This window comes from Denticeps clupeoides, chromosome 5 (genome assembly GCF_900700375.1).
Source record: "Denticeps clupeoides chromosome 5, fDenClu1.1, whole genome shotgun sequence".
Taxonomy (NCBI): Eukaryota; Metazoa; Chordata; class Actinopteri; order Clupeiformes; family Denticipitidae; genus Denticeps; species Denticeps clupeoides.
In genome coordinates this window covers 1013710-1037461 of record NC_041711.1, presented here as the reverse complement: position 1 = coordinate 1037461, position 23752 = coordinate 1013710, and the positions used below count along the sequence as shown (strand labels likewise).

General features: G+C 47.4%; 1 protein-coding gene across 2 annotated transcripts in view; it reads left to right on the top strand.

Moving 5' to 3' along the window:
- pard3ba (par-3 family cell polarity regulator beta a) overlaps positions 1–23752 on the top strand; it is a 71744-nt gene that overhangs the window by 44997 nt on the left and 2995 nt on the right. For both annotated transcript variants that reach the window (XM_028979783.1, XM_028979784.1), the window contains 6 exons: positions 1269–1313; positions 4402–4611; positions 5825–6005; positions 16663–16761; positions 16857–17111; positions 19216–19330. In XM_028979783.1, coding sequence (XP_028835616.1) covers positions 1269–1313; positions 4402–4611; positions 5825–6005; positions 16663–16761; positions 16857–17111; positions 19216–19330 — 905 coding nt within the window. The remainder of the gene's footprint in view (positions 1–1268; positions 1314–4401; positions 4612–5824; positions 6006–16662; positions 16762–16856; positions 17112–19215; positions 19331–23752) is intronic.

Sequence of the window (23752 nt, the reverse complement as noted above, 5' to 3'; positions counted from 1 at the left end):
GACCTTCTGATTACGGGGCCGCTACCTTAACCGCTAGGCCCTATTTTAAGCAGCCGTTGCTGTGAGGAGCTGGTCTCCTGGCGAACGTCCGTAGATCCCGGTCATCACCTCTTTGGTCGGCCGGGAGATTGCATCTGTTGGCGAGGCCGTCGTCCGTTTCAGGTCGGCCATTAGTCCTGAGATGCTGCCGCAGATATCTGCTGAAACGGGGTTAATGGAACGGGGTCTGCCAGCAACTTACTTTGGGTAGTGACAGCTTTGTGCTCTCGGCGTCTCCGTAGACGTCACCAAGAGCGTTTATCCCACATCACAGCGGCATCGGTGCTTTCAGGAATAAAATGAAAGGACAAAAGAGTAAACAAAAAAAAATTAAACCGATTTGAATTCTCTTCCAATATTATATATAAAAAAGAAAGAAAGATTGAAGTCTTTGCTCAAATTTAAATGTGTAAAGTCTATATTTATGACTAAAATTGTTATAAAAAGGCACTACAAAACTAAAGTGAAATTTGAAAAGGATGAAATAATGAAAACGTGAATTAAATGAGTTTACATTTCAGAATTTTTGTCATTGTGATGGACAGCATGTTGATGGCATGTGTCCCCTGTGTCACCCTTTAGTACAAAAAAACTCATTTAAAATGTTAGTAAATGTAACAATAGATTGGCGAGAGTTCGTTTTTTCTTCTGAAGATGTCTCCATGTGCAGGTGTGCAGCTGATGTGTAGAAGCAGGGGTTCCTCATCACCTCAGGTTCTCTCTCTCATCTTCTCCTCTGCCAGGGAAACTGAGCTCATGAAAAATGAAAAGGATCATTTAAGAGAAATTGCAGTGTAATGAAACCCTATTATTGCGTCCCATGGTGCAATGCCTGTGGCGGCCGCGGCTCCCTCTGGTCTGTGAGGATTAGACACACACACACACACACACGAACACACAGGGAGGTTCAGAGAAGCAATTTAACTTGTTGCTGCTTTGTACAGAAGTATTCTGTTGAGTAACGGTTAATGGGATCACACACCTGTAGATAAACCCACTTTTCATCGTCACTCATTCCATTTTGATGTGTGTGTGTGTGTGTGTGTGTGTCTTCTTCAGATGTAAAGACCCTCTTAATTAAAAGTGTGTGTGTGTGTGTGTGTGTGTGTGTGTGTGTGTGTGTGTGTGTGATGACTGGTTTTCCTGCAGCGGCGTCTGTTTCTCAGAGCGGTAAACATGGCTCCTAATTGGTTGACTGATGAACAAATGGTTTCTCTCCATCATTTCAGTGCCAGACGAGAGTAACGTTGGTTCTCTGACCCGACTGAAAACAGGTGAGTGGCACTCCTCTCTCTCTCTCTCTCTCTCTCTCTCTCTCTCTCTCTCTCAATCACACACACACACACACACACACACACACACACACACACTCACCAAGGCCGGTTCTAGACAGGCAGATATGAGGGAACAGACAGAAATGTGAAGGGGGCACATAGTGGCAACGGAGGAAAGAAAGGGGTGGGGTAGTTTGGATAACTGTTTGTCATGTAACTGGATTGCACTTCGTCAGGCCTCTACCCTAAGACCTGTCCAACTATGGTGTCCCACCTGAAGGCTGATCTTAGGGTCATCAGATTATAATTGATGAAAAAAACCCTTTAGAGAACTGAAGTGATTGTCATTGTGATACACAGCAGCACAGCACACAGTGACACAGTGAAACGTGTCCTCTGTATTTAACAATCACCCTTGGTGAGCAGTGGGAGCAGCGTGTGGGGACGTTCATCAAGGGGACCTCAGTGGCACCTTGGCGGCTCGGGATTCGAACCGACAGCCTTACAATTATGGGGCCACTTCCTTAACCGCTATGTCACCTTTAGGGACCTTTAGGGAAATGCATTTGATTTAGCACTATAAATAACTTGTCTCCATGTTGTTCAGGTCTTGAGAAGTAGGCGAGATGTTAAAAAGGCTGAACATGCTGCTACCTGAACTCCAGTTCTGTATTTGTACGTCTGACTGGGAGGTACGACGCACGACCAAGATGCGATTCGAGTGCAAAATCCGCTGTAAAACCGCAGCGTATTCCCGGTTAATTTGCATACTAACAGTGATTGGATGTTTAGCTGGGGGGAGGGACGGATTGAACAAGTCAATATCTAGAGTAAATTCTAGAAGTTTGATTTCCCTGAAACACACACACACCTCTGATGACCTGAATTGAAAGCTGCAGGACCCTCGCTCGGTGTGTGCCGCTGCTCGGTGTGTCTGTTATCTGTACTGACTCCAGATCAGCCTGATTGGACGCCGAGGCCGACTCAGCACAGACACTTTGTTGTCCTTGTTTAAAGCAGATTCAATTAGATGCTCACACACACACACACACACACCCCTTCACAATATCCAACTCGGCACCAAATACACACATTTCTGAACACGAGTTTATTCTGATCACACATCTTGGTATAATGCGGCGCCATTGATCGCGTGTGTTGTGCGGATACGGATGCGAGTGCTGATTGGTATTGACAGGCGGGGGACAGCAGTGCTGACGCTGCTGCTGCTGCTTTTCTGCCGGCCGCCGCCCACGCCGCTGGCCGAGCGCCCCGTCCCGCGCTGCCGTATATTTCATTACGCCGCGTGCTTTACGAGCCGAGTCCAGCTCTCCAATCTCACTAAAACCTCCCCCAGCAGCGCACCATCAGTCACTCCGCCCTCCTCCTCCCCGTTCCTCTCCTTACTGCGGTGTCCCTGTGTCCCCTGGACTGTCCCAGTGCTTCGTGGGCCACCAGGGGCAAAAGGGGGCCACACGGCACACACAGACGGATCCCGAGCAGAACCACAAGTGGGTTTAAAGTGGAATCCATTTCTGTGGCGTGACTTACTTGTTTCTCTTGTTCTGTCCCTGTCCTGCCCGTCTCCGTTACGTACCGTACCGTATGAAAGGGTGGTAGTAGCCTAGTGGGTAACACACTGGCCTATGGTTCAAATCCCACTTACTACCAGACCCAGGTTCAAACCCCACTTGCTACCATCATGTCCCTGAGCAGTGTCTCCGGGGGGGGACTGTCCCTGGAACTACTGGTTGTAAGTCGCTCTGGATAAGGGCGTCTGGTAAATGCTGTAAATGTATCCAACCGACTTGTCCCTCGTCCTTTCACACGCGCGGTGGGTTCAGATTCAGCACGAGCCTCTCGATCTAATGGCGCTTTTTGCTGCCGCAGCAGAATCCTTCCTCTTCCTGTGCTGAGAGACGCGAAGGGGAAACGAAGGCGGCGATAATAACATCTGAAGGAGGCGCCCAGTTTCACGGCTCAGCGTCCATCTCACCCAAAAACACGCACCGCGGCCGAGCAGCGAGAGGCGAAAACGGATAAAAGTTATTTACTGCTCTGCACGACTGTGTGTGTCAGTGAGACATCTCTACTTCCTCTGTGAAAAAGAACAGACTTGCCTAGAGGGAATTGGAGAACCGAAGCCCCATCCATCTCCGAGAGACGCCACGTCCAGCATGTCCAAACCCCGCCCCATCCCCCATCAGCCACCTCTCCACTATACACACTGACCCGGAGTGTTATCATGGTCTCTGCTGTCACCCTGTCTTTACATGTGTGTGTGTGTGGTGGACAGGCTGGTCTCACTGTCTTCAGAACTTCATAAGCAGAGCTTCTCTTTCTTTGTCTATACGTCTGATTTGCTGATTGAGGTTGAAAGGATGCGAGTCGGTCTGTTTTTGATTGAATTTATCCGTGTGTGTGGTTCTCTAAACTTTATTTCAGCAGTAGACTGTATATGGGGCTGGTTTCGTGGTTTGAGACGTTGTCTCCCGTCATTATTGAGGTCGTTTGTCTCTCATGCGGATCGGCCTCCGCAGTTTGATGGTGCGTTTTGGAGCTGATTGTGTGCCTGGACGAGCTGTGACCGTGTCGTGTTCCGCGACCGAGCCATTTTTCTGGGACTGGACGTTGCTTGTCAAGCATCTTCCAATCTGACACGGGAGGTTTGACAGAAGCCGTGCAAGGTACCGAGGTGGCCTAGCAGTTAATGAAGCGGCCCCGTAATCAGAAGGTTGGAATCCCGAGGTGCCACTAAGCAAAGTACCACACTGCTCACCAAGGGTGGTGACTGTTAAATACAGAGGACACATTTCACTGTGTGCACCGTGTGCTGTGCTGCTGCGTATCACGAAATCATGGCACTTTTTTAATTGGAGCAGGAATTCATCATAATAGATTTGTCATTATAAACGGTGATCCTAAACAATACCGTTTATCACGATAAAGTCGGTAAAACTGCCGTATGATGCAGACTTCTGCACACAGATACTACGTTAAGTCTCCGTTGTTCTCAGAGCCGCTTCCAGGCAGCGCCTGACGCTGTGTGACTGTAAATCCTTCCTCTTCTGTCGTCCCCCTGTCCCAGGTCCACCTTCACCAGGAGACCTGGGTCCCACACTGGGCCTGAAGAAGTCCAGCTCGTTGGAGAGTCTCCAGACCGCCATGACAGAGGTGGCAAAGCCCGCCGTGCCGTTCCATCGACCCCCCACCAACATGGTCCGGGGCCGCGGCTGCAACCAGAGCTTCCGGTTCGCCATCGACAAGTCCTACGATGGCCCCTCAGAGCCCGAAGATGGTAAGATGTGTCCCATTCATCAACCCGTTAACGGCGAATTATAGTAAGCGTAGGACTGTCAAGTTCAAGATGTCCTGAAGCAAATCGCACATTAAAATCCCTTTGACCAAAAGAAAAACCATGGAGGCGCGACGACACCCTAAAAACACCTGCAGGAACCTCAGATCCTTCACCGCAGATAGAACCTCTAATGCCGACACTCTAATATCGATATCGGGGTTTTTATAACTCGACATTACGGTGACACCGAGGCTGTAATAATGGTAATTACGGCAGTACGTTCATACGTCGCTGTATTTTAGGAGAACAGACCTTTACATTTTCATCAGAACTGTACAGTGGCTCATCTCCCGTTTTCAAATCCATCAGAAGACCTGTTTTTAGGTTCATTATGGGAAGCTGCAGAGTCAGGAGCTGGAATGGATTCTCTTTCAGTGACGGAACAAATTGCTGCAGATCAACGTTTAAAAAGTTCTTTCTGGGTCTCAGCTTCAGTGTCTTTTACAGGACAGTCGCTGAGAGACAATGAAGATGAAAACCAGTAACCATCTTATATGTTGGAGTGAAAAGGACTTTATGTCGTGTCCATAGTGTTGCTTTCATATGGAACATGATTAAAAAGATCTGGTCGAGAAGTTATCTCACCACGACACCAGGATAATAGAGGTGGCTTAGTGACTTTATTGCTTCATGCATCAGCCTTTACCCGTGGACATGTGGAGTCCGCTAGACCTCTGAGGGTATCTAGTACCAAGCCACCAGAAGCAGATCCTTCAAGTCCTAATATTTGTGTGGAGGTGCTTGTTGTGTTTTTCTGGCACTTGACAGATGGATCATGATCTGGAGGATTTGGAGGACAAGTGAGTTCCTCTAACCGTTTCTTCCGTGTGTCAGGACTGTCCAGACAGTGCCCTCTTTCCATGTTTAGCTAAGTCCTGCGTGACAAAAAACATCCACATGAATGCGGGACATTACACTGCATCTACTGGCCTGATGTCCAATCGTCACACTTTTGTCCTTGTTGAAGTTCCTTCTGAAATCCTTAAGCTTTTTTTTTTTTTCTCACACATCAACTTGTAGGAAAAATGCTGCTGCCTAATAAATCCCACACACGTCCCGGTGTAACCAGATCATCCGCGATCTTCACTCCTTCACGTTTAGTTCACGTACCGAGATGTTGGTGTCGCTGATGACCTCTGTGTGTTCCTGTTAGATGACTCCTCAGATGACAGCTCAGGCAGGGACACTCAAGCCAGCGGATCTTCTCGCCAGGAGGCTGAGGATGGAAAGAAGAAGAGGAAGAATAAGAAGAAGAAAGAAAAGACGAGCAAAGGCAGAAAGAAAGAGGAGGAGCCAGAGAAACGGACGAAGAAGAAAGGCTTTACGCTGTTACGGTACAGTCCTGAGATTTCATTACTACGCTGTATTCTGAGTTCAAATTATTATTGTAAATAATATAAATATATTTCAGTCAGTGACCACAGATGGACAGGTCAACGGGCGCAGATCGTGCTGGGGCGGGCGGGGACAGACAGAGACGGGCGGGCGGGCAGGCAGGCGGGGACAGGTGGGCAGTCAGGCAGGGACAGACAGAGACAGGCGGGCAGGCAGGTGGGGACAGGCGGGCAGACAGAGACGGGCGGGCGGGCAGGCAGGCGGGGACAGGCGGGCAGACAGAGACGGGCAAGCCGGCGGGCGGGGACAGGCGGGGGGACTGAGATGGGCGGGCGGGCACTGGCAGGGACAGACGGGCAGTCAGGCATGGACAGACGGAGACAGGCGGGCAGGCAGGTGGGGACAGGCGGGCAGACAGAGACGGGCGGGCGGGCAGGCAGGCGGGGACAGGCGGGCAGACAGAGACGGGCAAGCCGGTGGGCGGGGACAGGCGGGGGGACTGAGATGGGCGGGCGGGCACTGGCAGGGACAGACGGGCAGTCAGGCATGGACAGACGGAGACAGACTGAGACGGGCGGGCAGAGACGGACGGACTGGTGGGTGGGCGGGCGGGGACAGGCGGAGACAGGCAGGCGGGGACAGGTGGGCAGACTGGGACAGACCGGAGAGCAGGCAGCTTTGTAACGGGCTGTAACGTCTCTGGTTGGTTGGAAACCTGTGAGTTACTTTTAAAACTAAAACATAAATAATTTAAATCTGTCTCTTAGTCACAAATGTGTCCCCATCTTTTTATTATTCACATAAAGACGGGCTTTTTACGATCTGAGGGACAGAGGATGTCTGAGACAGAGTGACATCTCATTTCTGTCGAGGTGAAAGGCAGTCGACTTGTTGGCGGCGTTCGGATGAGTGAGTGACAGGCGCCGTCACAGGAACCTGATCAGGCGGAGGAGAGAACCGTAATTCCCTCCGCGTTCTTCTGAGCGCTCTATTCCTGTCTGGAACAAAAAAACTGACCTCGGATCAGCTTACCTGGTGTAAAACATTTCTGTTGCACATTTGAAAGTCGCGACTCGCTAAAATGGAACTTTTGGGCTAAAAGAACGTAGATTGACATGAATTTGCATATAAACTGTGAGGAGAAGACGTGGAACGAGCTTCATTAGCGGTAATGCGCTGTCACTAGACCCCGTTCTGGCTCGAGGAGGACGGGAGTGGGGGGAAAACAAGTGGCTGATTGTGCTTTGGGGGAATAAAGTTGATTCTTTGCTTCGTCAGACTGACGGGCCGCGGTTACAGATTCCCTCGTGTCTGATTTAGAGGCTGATTTCATCAGAAGAACGGAACTTTTTTTATCTCCGTTCTCCAGCTCTATGTGTTTCATTATTCGGTTGACTTTCTTCCGGTTTTGTCCCCTCTCCTGGGTGCCTTTGGATTGTGACTGTTCTGCCAGTGCAATTTTAATGACATTTTATTCAATGTCCACTTTACTGTATTCAGTTCCTCTTGTTCTTGGAAGGTGGGAAGAGAAAATGAACAGGTGCTGTACGGAATATTTGCAGCGTATTCTGTAGGCCTCTGAGGTCTTGTGGCCTGTGCATGGTCTGAACTTTCCTGAAGGCCAAACAGGACCCAACAAGTCCTATTAATTGGGAGAAATCGGCAGTTTAATGCTAATTAATGTTGTTTTTAAGGTCCATGCTGGGTCAGGGGATAGGCACTGCACCCACGGGACCATGACTGCTGAATTCCATATTAACGAAGCCCCACTGCACGTTGACTCCACAACAGTGGCCCATCCTCATTTTTACATCTTCTGGACTGGTTGAACACTTAATGGTGTTTTTAATAAATAAAACATATAAAGGGGAGGAGCCTGTATGACAGCTCTCACACACAAGGCTGATGGACCTTTCCGAAATGATCTCTACTCCATCAACCGTTTCATTTGAACCGTCCAAAGAGGGAACTGTTGAGTGTGACATTAGTGAACTTCTGAAAAACCAGTCATTACCATGGGCGCCGCCCTTTTCAGCTTTCGAGTACACGTCAGTTTTCGACACGCTCGCCACGCCCAGCTCTATCCATCATCTCTGGGCCGACAGCCGGGATTTGAGGACATGAATCTTGCTCCCTGATCCTCTGTTTACTAATCTGCCACTCGCGTCCCCGTCCCCGTCCCCGATCTGAGTGCAGTGACGATTACGCCAGGCCCAAACCCATTAGCGCTCGTTCCGCTCCCTTTCAGCATCCGATGGCATGGCCTCACGCAGATTACTGCAAGTCAGACCAGAACTGAGGCGATCAAGGCAGCAGGAAGAGCTCCGCTTGGGTTCCAGCCTTGGGCCCTGACGCTAATCTCTGATGGACTGAAGTGGAGATTATTTTTTAATTTTTTTTTTTTTTTTTTTTAGTTAATGGCCACGAAGCTGAGGAGGTTCGTAGTCATGTCTGTATTATTGATCAAGTGATTACTATTGAAGCTGCATTCCTTTTTCAACCCCTTTTCCCTACATATTAAGTAACACATATAGTCAGTGTGGCAGGAACAGTGAAATACAGTTTGGAAACATTTCTTCTTGGCAGAATAATTAAGGTCATAAAATAAAGAATTTGTAAACATACAGAGTTCTGGTAACGTACTGAAATCACACTGGTGTCTCGGTGGTCTGGTATTGTACTGAAATATTAAACTTGTTAGGGCTCATGGTGTCGTACTGAAATATCGCGCTTGTGTATTGGTGGTCTAGTAGTGTACTGAAATATCACGCTTGTTAATGCTCTGGTATCGTACTGAAATATCACACTGGTGTCTGGGTGGTCTGGTATTGTACTGAAATATTAAACTTGTTAGTGCTCTTGTACCGTACCGAAATATTATGCTTGTTTGTGGGTGGTCTAGTATCTTATTGAAATATCACACTTGTTAGGGCTCATGGTATCGTTCTGAAATATCACTCTTGTGTGTTGGTGGTCTAGTATTGTACTGAAATGTCACACTTGTTAGTGCTCTGGTATTATACTGAAATATTAGGCTTGTGTGTGGGTGATCTGGTATCGTACTGAAACATTACAATTGTTAGTGCTCTGGTATCGTACTGAAATATCATGCTTGTTAATGCTCTGGTATCGTACTGAAATATCGCGCTTGATAGTGCTTTGGTACCGTGCTGAAATATCACGCTTGTTAGTGCTCTGGTATTGTACTGAAATATCACACTTGTTAGGGCTCATGGTATCGTTCTGAAATATCACTCTTGTGTATTGGTGGTCTAGTATTGTACTGCAATATCACGCTTGTTAGTGCTTTGGTACCCTACTGAAATATCAAGCTTGTTAGTGCTCATGGTATCGTTCTGAAATATCACTCTTGTGTATTAGTGGTCTAGTATTGTACTGCAATATCACGCTTGTTAGTGCTTTGGTACCGTACTGCAATATCACGCTTGTTAGTGCTTTGGTACCCTACTGAAATATCAAGCTTGTTAGTGCTCATGGTATCGTTCTGAAATATCACTCTTGTGTATTGGTGGTCTAGTATTGTACTGAAATATCACGCTTGTTAGTGCTCTTGTATCGTACTGAAATATCACGCTTGTGTGTGGGTGGTCAGGTATCGTACTGAAATATCATGCTTGTGTGTAAAACCTGTGTATGTTTTACTTGTAAAAAATGTTATTTTCTTTTAGTGTACGTTTGACATTTAAGTTGAGACCTGTCTTGTCATTCCAATTTTTCATATGTGAGTGGAAGGGATAAAGCTGTTTGCACTATCGCCTTTCACAGGCAGAGAAAAGCTAATCATTTATTTATATTTCACAAATTGGACCTCATTCTGAAACGAGTTTCCTCATTTATTTGTGCTGATGCGTTCTGTCAATCATGCAGTTTAAAGAAATAAACAACGCTGAGCCTCAATCGGTGGAAATGCTCATGAATATTTATCATCTCCTGAAAACTTTATCCTCCATGGCAGCTCCTCTGCTAGGGCTTCACAAAGCTCCATATGAGATTGTGAGACATTTCATGGTGCCATTCTGCGGGGATCATAAGTCGTGTTTGACTGAAGGGTTTAAGTGGTATTTCCAGCTCATGCCTTATAGCAGGTTGAACTGCTGACTACGTTACGTGCAGTGTGATGAACACAGTGTGATGAAATATAGACACGTGTGTACGTCAGGGTTCCTGTGGAGTATTGGACTGTGGATAAGCATGAAATTCGAAAGTGTGACGTGAATCATGGTCTCGCCATCTTGATAGTTTATCCCTGTGTGGCGGTCTCCCTCACGCAGGGTTGGATTGATGGACTCTCCCAGGAAAGGTTAAGTGGCTCTTATGCATCACAGGGAACCTGGTCAGGATGTGGTCTGGCTGCATTAACCTTTCCCTCCCATTGTCACTAAATCCATACTTCTACCAGTCACTGACTTCGCCCACTTTCGCGTTCACATTCATTTATTTATTCCCACTTTCTGTTCACTTTCTCATTCGTGGTTACTGTGATGCCTCCCACAGATCTTCCTGCATGGACGCGTTGTACACAATCCAGAACAATTTGTGTGATAGAGAGGCTGGCTGGTTCAGGTGAGCATTGTGAAAGATATTCAGGCTCAGAAAAGAATTCTAGTCATTTCTGATTTTTGGACTTGTCAGGTTTGCGATGTTGTTTTGATAAAATCCAAATGAAAGTACATTCCTGCAGTTCTGTGTGTGTGTGTCAGAATTTTCAAACATGATTGGAAATAATCGGTGCTGTTCAAGTCATCCCTTGTCCAGAACCACTTCCATCGTGCCATCAGTACAGAACACTTCAGGTACAGACGTGTTCGGGCTACAGTTTTTTTTGCTGGTCTTAATTTTAGTTTTCGTCGTTTTAGACTTCATTAGTCTTAGTCAGTCAATATAGTACAAGACAAAAACAAGTCAAACCCATTTTATAATTAGAACAAGGATATCACACATTCTGCTTTCTTTCCTCTTCATTGTAAAGTGCTTAAAAATATCACTTCATTTTCTCCCAGCCATTTGTTAAAACTTTCACAAATATCCTGAAATCTAAATGCCGCAATTGCAATTGAGGAAGGGTGGTAGTAGCCTAGTGGGTAACACACTCGCCTATGAACCAGAAGAACCAGGTTCAAACCCCACTTACTACCATCGTGTCCCCGAGCAAGACACTTAACCCTGAGTTGCTCCAAGGGGGGACTGTCCCTGTAACTACTGATTGTAAGTCACTCTGGATAAGGGCGTCTGATAAATGTAAATGTAAGTGACGTCATCTGTCTGACTGGATGGGAGATACAGGAAACAGACAACCTCCTGGATCCCAACCAGTCTGGCTTCAGAGCAGCTCATTCTACTGAGACGACCCATCTGGCTGTTTCTGAGAAGCTACATCCGGCCAGATCGGTAAAACTGTCATCGGTTCTTATTCTCCTCGACCTCTCTGCAGCATTTGACACCGTTAACCACAAGACTCTCTTGTCTATGCTGAAGAGGCTTGGAATTCAGGGCTCAGCATGGCAGTGGTTTGCTTCCTACCTTGATGAGCGATCTTACCAAGTGACTTGGAAAGGATCCACCTCTACCTCACGTAGACTCTCCACTGGTGTCCCTCAAGGCTCGGTGCTAGGTCCTCTCATTTTACATTACATTTACGGCATTTGGCAGACGCCCTTATCCAGAGCGACTTACAGCGTTCTTAAGTTATCACTACTTCACCAAGTGATCTCGTGTAGAGGGAGATCACTTGGTGAAGTAGTGATAACTTAAGAACGCTGTAAGTCGCTCTGGATAAGGGCATTTCCTCACATGGTCCTAGTGAACCAGAACTGATCACTTCATCCATGGTGACATGGAAGCACGTTGTAAGTCGCTCTGGATAAGGGCGTCTGCCAAATGCCTTAAATGTTATAACGTGATTGAACAAGAGGAAATAATGTCTTATCTAGAGACATTTCAGTATAGTTCTTATCTTGCAAACCATATTTATTATTTTTTTAGTGTCAAGAATATTTTATTATTAATATTTATAAATAATATTTATAAATAATATATTTCATTATAGTTATCGTCACATGATCAACATTTTCATCTTGTCTCATCACCGCTAGAGCAGTGGTGGCCTAGCGGTTAAGGAAGCGGCCCCGTATTTTATTATTTTTATTTATTTTTGGAAGTTACAGACAAACACACACACACACACACACAATACCTCTTTTATTTTCAGAACATATTATCTATTACTGCAGTATTTTTTTTACTTCTGTATTCATTTCTCTGGTTTTTGCTGTCTACATCTTTTTGTTACTCTTGCACAGTCATGTTGTCAGTATGTAACGTTGTTCAAATGTTACATGTAGCACCAGGTTCCTTCGTTCCTTCATGAATAAAGCTCAACTTGAACTTGAAGTGTCTTGCTCCTGGGCCACAATGGTAGTAAGTGGGGTTTGAATGTGGGTCACTTACTAGGCTACTAACAGGCAACCTTCCTTTATATATTAATTATGCCGTTGGATTTTAATTGTACTGATTAGCTAAAGTGCAGCTATAGCAGAATGAGTATGAGGGAATAAAAGAAAGGGGCTCTAATTAATCCCACAAGGAAGGAATGTGCGGCAGTTGTAACAACACAGACAGAGGGGTAAAATGTAATATTCGGCCCTCCAGATATAATACAGGATTAGTTTATTTCTATACATCTCTCTCTCTCAGTGAAGTTTCACCTGCTGCAGAGGGTTGGATTTACTTCACTAATCCATTTCATCCATGTTCTTCGCAGCTCATTGCTGATTACTCACATTTCTTAAAAGAAAAGATGAAGGGTCGTCTTCTTCTTCTCACTCTTCACTTACACTGTACACACAGAGAGACTCGTTTTCTTGGTGGTAATGAGTCGGTAATAAGCGCCACACTGCCCCATTCTTCAGGTGCCACCCAGCTGGTGCATCTGCATCCGTACAGGAAGTAACCAGGTTGAGGAGGTTGTGATTCTGGGAAAGGTTGGTGGAGATAACATTTCATATATATATGAAAGAGAGAGAGAGAGATGCTGAGCCCCCATAGTGCACTCATAAAAGATATATACACACACACATATATATAATGTACATTACACATGGATTTACAATAGAAAACGGAAGCTCTTGTACTTGGGCCTCATGCGGGGCAGTGGTGGCCTAGTGGTTAAGGAAGCGGCCCCGTAATCAGAAGGTTGCTGGTTCGAATCCTGATCTGCCAGGGTACCACTGAGGTGCCTCTGAGCAAAGCACCGTCCCCACACACTGCTCCCCGGGCGCCTGTCATGGCTGCCCACTGCTCACTCAGGGTGATGGTTAAATGCAGAGGACACATTTCACTGTGTGCTGTGCTGCTGTGTATCACGTGTGACAATCACTTCACTTTCACTTTCATGCAGCCAGACGTTGTATGGAAAATCGCGACGGAACCTTGTGGAACACCAAACTCCACTTTACTACATGATCATGAATCACCATTATTGTCCGCGAGCTGATCCAGGAGAGGGCTATTCCGTTTATCCCAACAACATTCTCTAACCTGTCAAGGAGAATAGCGCGATCAATAGTGTCAAGCAGCGACCTGCCGTCTCAGGGCTATGATGAGGTCTAAATCCCGATTGATATACTTCATGAATGTTGTTGCTGTGCATGTACACATTTTTTCTAAGATTTTCGATATAAACGGGAGGTTGGATATCGGTCTGTAGTTCGAAAGCTGACTGCAATCAAGGGGCCTGATGACTGCTACCTTGAATGACGTGGCATGTGACCGGTTCTAAGTAATAAATTCCTAATTTTTAGGATTTATAACATCGGGTGCTGTTTGTTTAAGGTAACTTGTTAAATTTCATTTGAATTGATGATTACATTAGTTTAATTAATTCAGGTTTTTAAGAAGGCTGTAAAAAAGCACTGTATTTATAAAAGACTCATCTGATGTTACGTGGCATGAAAGAGACATGATGGCACAATAGAGGTTACAAGAACGAACAGTTTCTAATTGATTAACGCCAGCAGATGACTATCGCAGGTACATGTAAACTAGTTTGTATGTAAAAATGTTACAGAAAAGCCCCAGAATAAAAGAAAAGAGAAAGGGGGATGGAGGAAGTTGAAAATCCAGGAGGCAGCTTGGCTCTTGTGAAACAGGGAAAGAAAGCAAGACTCAGAAACTGGGGGGAGAACCCCCAGCTCCCGATGGAGGAGGAAGAGATGAGAACTCAGAGCCCGATACAAAACTCTTTTATACATTTGACTCCCAAAAAGTTCCCACAGACCAATCAGGATTTGTCCTTTGATGTCACTGGCTTTAAAGTGACATGATTGTGATGCACAGCAGAGGACACGGTGAAACCATCACCCTTGGTGAGCAGTGGGCACCATGACAGGTCCCCGGGGGGCAGTGTGTGGGGACGGGACCTTCATCTAGGGGACCCCGGTTGCACCTTGGCGGATCGGGATGTCCCCTTTGCTTGTCTTTCTGCCTTGTAATGACACGTCAAGCCATTTGCTGGCTTTTGACGTCTCTTGTTTGGGGGTGTCGCAGCTTGTGCGGGGGACCTTCATGCCATGGGCCTGGGATTTCCCTTCTTCCAAGGAAGATGCTTTTCTGCAGTGATATTGATGGAGCGGTTTATGTTTTTGAATCTTATCTCTATTTGTAACAATTTTAGTTCCCGTGTCGGTCTTTTTCCTGGTCCGTTTGGCGGCCGTATTAAACAAGAATCTGGGATTTATATTTGTTCTTGTCTAATGGGGAGGTGATCTTCAAGAGAAGACTTCACTCCAGCTCTGATAGTGTACAACAGCAGTTGAAGAATAACCGTGCAGCTGGTTACTATGGCAACACCGACGCCTTGGATGCCTGTTGCAGAAAGGTCAGGGGAGGGACGCCACCTTGCCAGGCCGAGGTATCTCATTACAGGCTGGAATATGCTTCAGAAGTTTGCTTAGGACTGGGGCCAGGCTCGGGGGGGGGGGGGGGGGGTGATGAAGACAATGAAGGGTCTGTTGTTGTGAAGCTACCTGTAGTGTCACACCAGAGAGGCCCAATCGCGGATTTGAATAAGCATGAAGAGGTTTTCTACGGTGGGAAGATGCCGGTCCTACAGGTGTTTTGTAGCAGACTGTCCACTCCAGCTCACCCGCCGCAGGACAGCGTTGCATTCTGGTTCCAGTCAGGATCGTTATTTGTGCCAATTTGTGGTTTAGAATTAGGACTGTTCCCTAATTAGGACTGTCTGTCGAAAACCGCCATACTTCACGTCTCTTCCTCCAGGAAACCAGCATGGGCTGAAGCAGCGTGCTGGAGATCAGGCTGTTGCTGAGTTGGGGAGGGGGGGCGTCACAATTTATAAACCAGCTTCTCTGAGTGTCGTGGCGTGATGCTGGAACCCCGTAATGAGGAGTCGGATGCTCAGACCTCTGCTGTCCTGTCCATGCAGCCCGAGGTGTCCACCTGTACCCTGTCCCCCCCTCCCCAGTCCGTAGCCAAGTCACAACGGCGATCATTAGCACCACCGCGGCTAATCGCCGTCCCCAGGAGTCGCGCGGCGCATAAATATTTCATTTCCTGCCTCCCGGCAGAACCAGGGAGGGGGGCAGAGTAGACAAAGGGGATGAAGAGATGTTCTGAGGTGGCGTTTCAAGTCCCTTTCTCTGGCCTCTCGCTGGAGTGACAGTCCGTGAAATTCCAAGCGAAGTGACGTGAAAACAGGGTGACCATCCAGAGCAGAACCGATGGCTTTAATGAAATAACCCCCTTTTTTATTCACTTCACAAATGTGACTGGTAGTCCTGAGAACAAATTGTTTTACTAATAACTATGGAAGATTTGATGAGTATAATTGGAAATGGTAGCAGCTGTAGGATGAACAAGATGGACGAGTTAGGGCCACACGAACAGTCAAGATATTTAGATTAAAGTTCTGTGCACTTGTGATTAATCCCACAACTCCAGGATGGACTGAGATAACGGTCCATCCTCCATGATGGAGGAGCTGTGGCCCGTCACATGCATGTTAATAGGAATTAAGTAGCTCCACCCTAATGAGATACAAATACGGTCCTTCTCCAGACAGGGGGTCAGTGGCTGGTGCGAGCTGCTCCATCTGTCCTCAGATCATGACGCGTCTGACTAATAAAATCAGCCCTGTCCGCCTCTGAGGGACAGTTCTCAGTGAAGAACCCGGTTTGGAACGTGCCGGGATGGCCTGAGTCTGTTCGTGTTCGGATGTTTGATCAGATAATTACGTGGATCCACTAACTGGATATTTCTGTAATGAAAGAGCTGCACTCTCAGCAGAGTGGAACACTACACGTGTTCATCTGCTCAGTTTATTGATTGGGACAAATTCCTTTATGTTGCTCAGTGACTTTTTTTTTTTTTTTTTTTTATCATTTAGTTTCCCGTGTACTTTTTGTCCATCTCTCTCTTTCTGTCTCCCTCGTTTCTGCTGCTGCTGCAGAATGAAGAACAGGTTTACCATCTCAGCAGGAATCCCAAAATGCCAAATCGTGGTTTCATAAAAAAAGGGGGGTTTGCGAGGTTGTTGGTGTGACTGCGTGTGGCCGAGCAGCGTGGACGGGGACTGTGGCCTGGTGTCGCCCGGTCATGTGACTCTGCCTCTTTCACCAGGTTTGGGAAGAAGAACCAGGAGGAGAAGGTCAAAGCTAAAGGCCGTCTGGACGCCCTGAGTGAGGAGGAGCTGGATCGCGGTAGGGCTGAGGGGGCGAGGTGAGATCTTCAGTGCTCTTCCACATTTGTGGTTTGACCACACCTTCAGCCCCGGGGTCTCATCATGGTCTCTTTTCTTGCTCTCTCTGCTACAGGAATGAGATGGACAGCCCCACTCCAACAGCTCTACCTGACGTGGAGGAGGATGACCTTGACCCCAACTACGCTCGCATCAATAAGTTCCGTCAAGCCCCTCCCACCAGCCAGTCACCCTCCATGGCCCGTTCTTCCTCTCCTCGCATTCCCCCAAACCCCGCCTCCGGCCGAGATCCGCCTGAGGAGGACCCGCGAGAGGGTCTTTACGCCAAAGTCAACAAGCAGCGGGTCCCGGCTGCAGCACCAGCAGACAGGTGAGAATGAGGTTCTAACAGGTTCTAACATCAACCAGGAGTTCCAGAAATAACCAGACAGTGGCTACTAACTACCCTCCCAGACCTTGTTGCTGGTGGACACCAAGAAGATGAACTTTCTAAACAACGTTTAAAAGAGGAGGAGCCTGTGGCCAACCCTCCTTTTCTCCTCCGTTCCCTAGAACCAGGAAAATATGGGCCTTCAAAACCCCTGGAACCCCCTGCCTTGTTCTGTAGATGTCGGCGATGGTTAATTACGGCTCCTCCCTCCCCCTCTGCATAATTTGGCAGCGGACGTTTCCATTAAGCCCCCGCGCGGCAGGCGTCTCCGCGGCGACCTGCCGGGAAAGCCTGTCCGCCGTTGTCAGATGTTATTATGCAACGTGTCCCGCAGCCAGGGAACAGGGGACGGGAGGAGGAGAGAAGAAATGCTTTGCCGCAGGCCCCCAGGTGGAATCCTTTTATCAATTTCTCAACATATTTGGACAAATAATGTGTGTGTGAGAGAGAGAGATTTTACACTAGCTGGCACCTTTTATTACTTGTCTAGAGGCAACGTAGTCCCTGTAAACACACACACTCACACACACATTCCCCTTTTTTTGGGCCCATGTCTTATTGCTGCATTATATTTTGCTCTGTTGACACTAGAAAGGACATCACCAGCAAGTGTGTGTGTGTGTGTCTGTGTGTGTGAGTGAGTGTGCACGTGGTCACTAGATCAACACGTTTCCCCCTGACTCCTGTCAGCTGATCCAGGACCTGCTGCTCCTCATTAGAAGAAGGTCCCAGCAGGTGATGGTCGGTCTGGGATCAGCTGACTGGCTGGTATGATGGAGTGATGATGTGGGAGCCTAATGAAGCGCCGGTGGGAATTTTCGTTCGTTACTCTCTCTGCGGCGTACGTCTTCCATCAGGATGGCAGCTCTAATTGGCTCGTGTGGAATTAAGGCCCCCACCCACTTACCCCCAACTGATCGACTTTATCAACTTTCAGACATTAATTGATGACCACCTGTCCAATTTGTACATTTCTTGCTTGAAATGGTGCCTTGTTCCTTATTTTTATGTTATTGATTCGTCACATGTTGAAGGCAGTGAAACACAGATGAAGTCTAGACCTTCCTGATATGAGAAGATTGGTCAGAAGGACCGAAACCTAAATAATGAGGACCCACCACTGCCCGTTAGTGTAATGCTCGTTGCTACAACTCATACAAAATGCAGCAGCACGACGGATCTTCAACCTTCCCATGTTCTCCACACCTCCCCTCTGCTACGTTCCCTCCACTGGCTCCCAGTAGCTGCACCATCAGGTTCATAATACTGATGCTGGCCTACAAAGCCAAACATGGAGTAGCACCATCCTACCTCACAGCCCTTATTACACCTCGCACTGCACCTCGTATATTCCGAGCCTCCAGTACTGCTCGCCTGGTCCCTCCATCTCTGAAGGTAAAAGGAAGACGCTCATCTAGACTCTTCTCCGTCTTGGCCCCTCGGTGGTGGAATGAACTTCCAGCTCAGTCACTGAGCACCTTCACACGGCAGCTCAACACCTTCCTCTTTAGAGAAGATTTAGATGAACTTGTGACCTTCTTCTTGTCTGACTTCTGTATAGAAACTAGAACAGAGTGAATAAAAAGGTTGTATTCATAGTTGGGGGTCCTGGTGAACCAGAACTGACCACTTCATCCATGGTGACATGGAAGCACGTTGTAAGTCGCTCTGGATACGGGCGTCTGCTAAATGCCTTAAATGGAAATGTTGTAAGTGGAGCGCAGGCCGGATTGACGATGTGCGTCCAGCCAGTGATGCAGATGAAGGACACGTCAACATTTAATACACCGATTGTCCCTTCATGCAGAGATGCTGACCTGGGTGCATCACTAATCCTGTACCTTCATGTGCAGAATATGGACCTTCAGTGTTACACCATCAACATCAAACACATTTTACTCCTGATCTTCATTCATATTTGGAATCTGGTCAGGTTTTTTGCTGCTTGTCCACCATGTCCTTCTCTCTGCTACTGCTGCAGGTTTCTATGTGTGTCTAAAGTGTGTGTGTGTGTGTGTGTGTGTGTGTGTATGTGTGTTGACAGTAATGCTGAGAAGTTACAGAAGATCAGGAGAGAGTTCCAGCTGATGCGTGCTGCTCCACCCTATGAGGACATGGACGCCCGACGCAGAGCACAACACGACTACGAGCCTCAGCAGGTGAGTGTGTGTGTGTGTGTGTATATGTGTGTGTCAGCGTTTCCCCACCTCTGTCTGTACACACACCTCTACCTGCTCACACATCACTGGGCACCGCACAACGACCGGAGAATCAGGAAAATTCCAGAAACTTTTTTCTGGTCCCAGCCAGAAAGAAACTGATTTCGCGTACACGAGGGAAAGGAAAGTCTCGCTCCACCTTTAATAATACCGATATTATACAGTTACACAGCCCTCAGAGGCAAGACCCACTAATTTACACTACACAAACTAGCATGGATCTACAATCGGAGCTATACAGAAACCATGCAGATTAGTAGCTCTGTGTGTGTGTGTGTGTGTGTGTGTGTGTGTGTGCGTGCTGGATCCCCTTTGCATCCCAGCATGCCCACTGTGCATTAAAGATGCCCGGCGAACGGGTGGAGTGTTCGGGGCGGCTGGATCAGGGCTGGTTGCGGACGTACAGCGACTTCGCCGCTTTGCCAGATGCCTGGAGGATCGGCTGAAAATCACTCCAGTCCAGACCAGAGCAGAAGCATGTGAGGGACGCTAACTCAGCACAAACACGTACAGACGAATAATATTAAAAATGATGAGATAATTCATAAATAACCAGCCAGATTAAGCACACCCCGATGTGGACATTTGTCTGGTATGTTGGCCTGTCCTGGTGGATTGTGGGATGCTGATTGGCTGGCACTCGGTGGCCCGTCACCGAGTCACGCGTGAGGGCGGCTTCTAATGAGCCGCGTTCTTGATGACTCTACACATACGCCTGGCTGCGAGCAGTTAGCTCAACATGTGTTGCCTGCCACTGGCTGCTTTTATTTTTCACTTGTTTTTGGGGTGTCTGATCTGGGAACAGCCGGGGGTAGAGGGCGGAGCCTGAACTTGCAGGGTCAGACCGGGGTCAGATAAAAATGCACAGCGAACCAACCACAAGCATACAAGCGCGAGATTATGCAGAACTTTGTGAAATAATATTTAACTTATTAAATCCCATGCTGTGTGAGCGTGACGCCTCGATCGATCTGTGTCCGTCATTGAGTGCGTCTCCGACACTTCCCTCTCAGGGTTCATTCCTCCAGCTGATCTCAGGTCAGTGCAGAAATGGAAAAGTTAGTTATTTTCTCTGTGGAGATGAAACCTTTTTTATTTCCAGCACTGAGGCTCTGCAAGATTGAAGTAGATTCGCTGGACAAATGCGGTAACGGCTCATGTAATTGCACCTGTCTGTCAAAAAAACAGCGAATGTGTCTTTGCGCGGGGAACAGGGCGGCCGGAATGGGGAAATTGCGGCTGTTATGTGTGTGTAAGTGTTTTAATGCAGAATGAGGTCTTTACTGAGTTCACGTTGTACAGTAGCTGAAATTGGGAAGACTCTGTGGCCACTGCGGGGTTGGTTCGTTAAGTGCACGCTAAGTGGTTTCTGTGGTCCGTGTAGGAGGCGCAGTATTTCACCACTTGTATTCTTTTTGCGTGGTTTGTTAAAGAGACAGGGGATTATGGCACGGCTGATCATTCAGACCTGAGATCGTTACCGGAGAAAGAGTATATTCTACAGATAGAAGGATTGTTCATACCTCAGATTGTAATCAGTCCTAAAAAATGAAATTGGATTGTGTTTTTACAATATCAATATTAACAGCGTCACCTTCACCTCCGCCACACAACGTCAAACGGCAGTATTTTTTATAGCACTTGCTCAGTAATTAGGGTTTCATGTCTTGTCCCGTGTTTCAGCAGTATGAAAGATGGATATAACTTGTACATGTAAATGGCTCAGTCCAGAACTTCAGGAGAGGAAACAGCCCTCAGAACTGAGAATGGAGATAAAGGTCATGTGACTTCGAACCCTCACACGGCCTGTTGGCTGGGGGAGAACCCCCCTTTGACTTGGTTTCATATGTAAAGAGAGTTCATATCTATTATTCCAGCTCCCTGAGATCTCCTGACCGTCTATGGTCCATTAGGCCCATGTGAGCTCTCTCTCTCCCTCTCTCTCTCTCTCTCTCTCTCTCGTGTGATAGAGTTTCCTTCGGTCTTGTGAAGAATAAGTTGAGGATCGCAGCGCCCAGTCGGAACAGAACACAGAGGGACGTTATTTTGTCATAGCTGCTCATCTTTTTGTCCGTGTTCAGAAATCCCACACAGGAACTGGTGAAGAACGTTTCTCTACCCCTCAGCTTTCAACGTGGGCAGAAAATCAGATTCAAATGGAAAGAGAACATTTTTGTTGGGGCTGAGATCGGGCGGGGTCATGACCAGGCTCCAGCAGTCAGGAGCTTTCTGCCTAAATGAGCCCCAGAACGGCTCCACCATCTGCTGCTAACAAGCACTGGGAGGCGGGGGCTGGTGGCTGCGGGTGTTTAGGGTACATTAAGGCCTATTGGACTGTGGCTGTGGGACATCAAAGGGGACCTTCAAACCCCTAATACCACACACAAAGCCCCCACATGGGTCCCCGGGGAGAAGGAAAATGCGATAAGGCCCCTACTTTGTTCCTGGCCTTGAAAAAGAAAGGTGCACCAAAGGTGCACAGAATTTCTTAAAAAAAAAAGGGTTTTACACCCTACAAATGAGCACATGGGGTACAGTCCTGGCTAAAATTCCCCAAATGTGAATCACAAAGGAATTAGCAGAGGACTTGCAGCATGTGATTGGCTGGAAGACCCTCAGGGGACGTCCAGCGGTCTTTTCATCCGAAAGTTCAGGTGTGTGTAAATATTCATGGCTGCTTTTGAAAGTAGACTTTATTAATGGATATTGTCCGTGTCATTCGTCAAATCGGACACTGTGACTTATTTCACCGCTTCCTTTTCTCAGTAGGAATGGTGGTTCTAAATGCATTCACAAGTTTGTAGGTTCTACAGCAGCGTCTTTTAACTTTACTATGGCTGGTGTCTTCTTTGTACCACAGAAAAGTAGGTTTACACTTCAGGAAGGTCTCTTCTACGGACCTACAGATCATCAAGGGCCTCCCTAACTCTACTCTGCTGACCGGCGTAGAGATACTTTAGGGGTACTTCTATTGTCTATTGAGAAGAAGATGCTGGATGCTCTTGGGCAGAGGATTGGACACCAGTGGTGAAACAGTGTTTTTTTTTTAAGGAGGGTCCCAGTGAACAAATCAGGTGCATCTTATTGGCTTTTGCCAAATGGAGGTGGACAGTCATGCCAGCTGCCAGTGGGGGGGTGGCATTATGTGCCAGTCACCATTACAGGTCTAATTCGCATCAGAGACGGACGAGTCCGGTCAAGACGAGTGCTCTCTGTAAAAAGGGTGGAGCAGGCTGTACCTGCTGCGGAGGTTCAGGTCATTTGGAGTGCAGGGTCTGCTGGGGACGAAACGAGGCTGAACAGGCTGATCTGGAGGTGGTGGTGACAGCAGGATGGTGGCTGAGCCCCATGCAGGAGACCCTGACTGCAGCGAGCAGCTCCTTCGGTGGCAGGTTCTAGTTTAAGGTGGAACGCTGAAGGAGGTGAAGAAGCAGCTGCGAGTTCATCAAAAGGGGACTTGTTGAATTTGTATTTTAGTGTCACTTTTGGAGTCCCAGCTGAAGAGCTGGGCGGCGGCCTGCGTCTGAACCCCGCCCTTCATGCTGCCGCGCCGACATCTTCCTGTTTGCATAACCGGCACTGCAGCATAAATACCATCGATCTAATCTCCTCACATCCATATGCATGGCAGGGCGTGAGTGTGTTTTTGTGGGATGAAGATGAAAAGCAGAGCAACTGCCAACAGTGACATTAAAACACGTAGCACAGGAACCTGAACGTCCGCTCTGAACTTTCTGGTCCGTCTAAAAATCCCTTTTTGAATCCTTATTGATTGATCGTTTTCTGATTATTAGAGATTGTCACCCATAATCAGCGTAAACAATATTTCACTTTACCTGTAATGAACACATCAGATTTACCTTGAAGAGTGGAACAACGTCACATCAGGTCCTTCACGTGGTCTCCACCCAGAATTGAACCTGTAGATGCAGCAGCAGTGTGGATGTGAACGGATCTGATGAGGTCCACCGTGTTCTTCTTCTCACCAGATTGGACACATCAGTCTCGTGGCTGTCCTCCTCCTGCATTCACCAGTTTTCCATGTCGGTGAATGCGGTTTAGGAAGCGGCGGCCGAGTTCAGACTGACCCGCCGTTTAATGTGTGTGTGTGTGTGTGTGTGTGTGTGTGTGTGTGTGTGTGTGTGTGTGTGTGACTGACATGAAATGAAACCTTTCCCATGTTTACTGTAATTTAATATGATCCAGGGGTTCTTCCTTCTCCCCCACTTTCATAATCCCACTATTATTTTATCTCTCTCTCACTCACTCACTCACTCACTCACTCACTCACTCACACACAGTCTCTCTCACACACACACACACACACACACACACACACACACACACACACACACAGTGTTC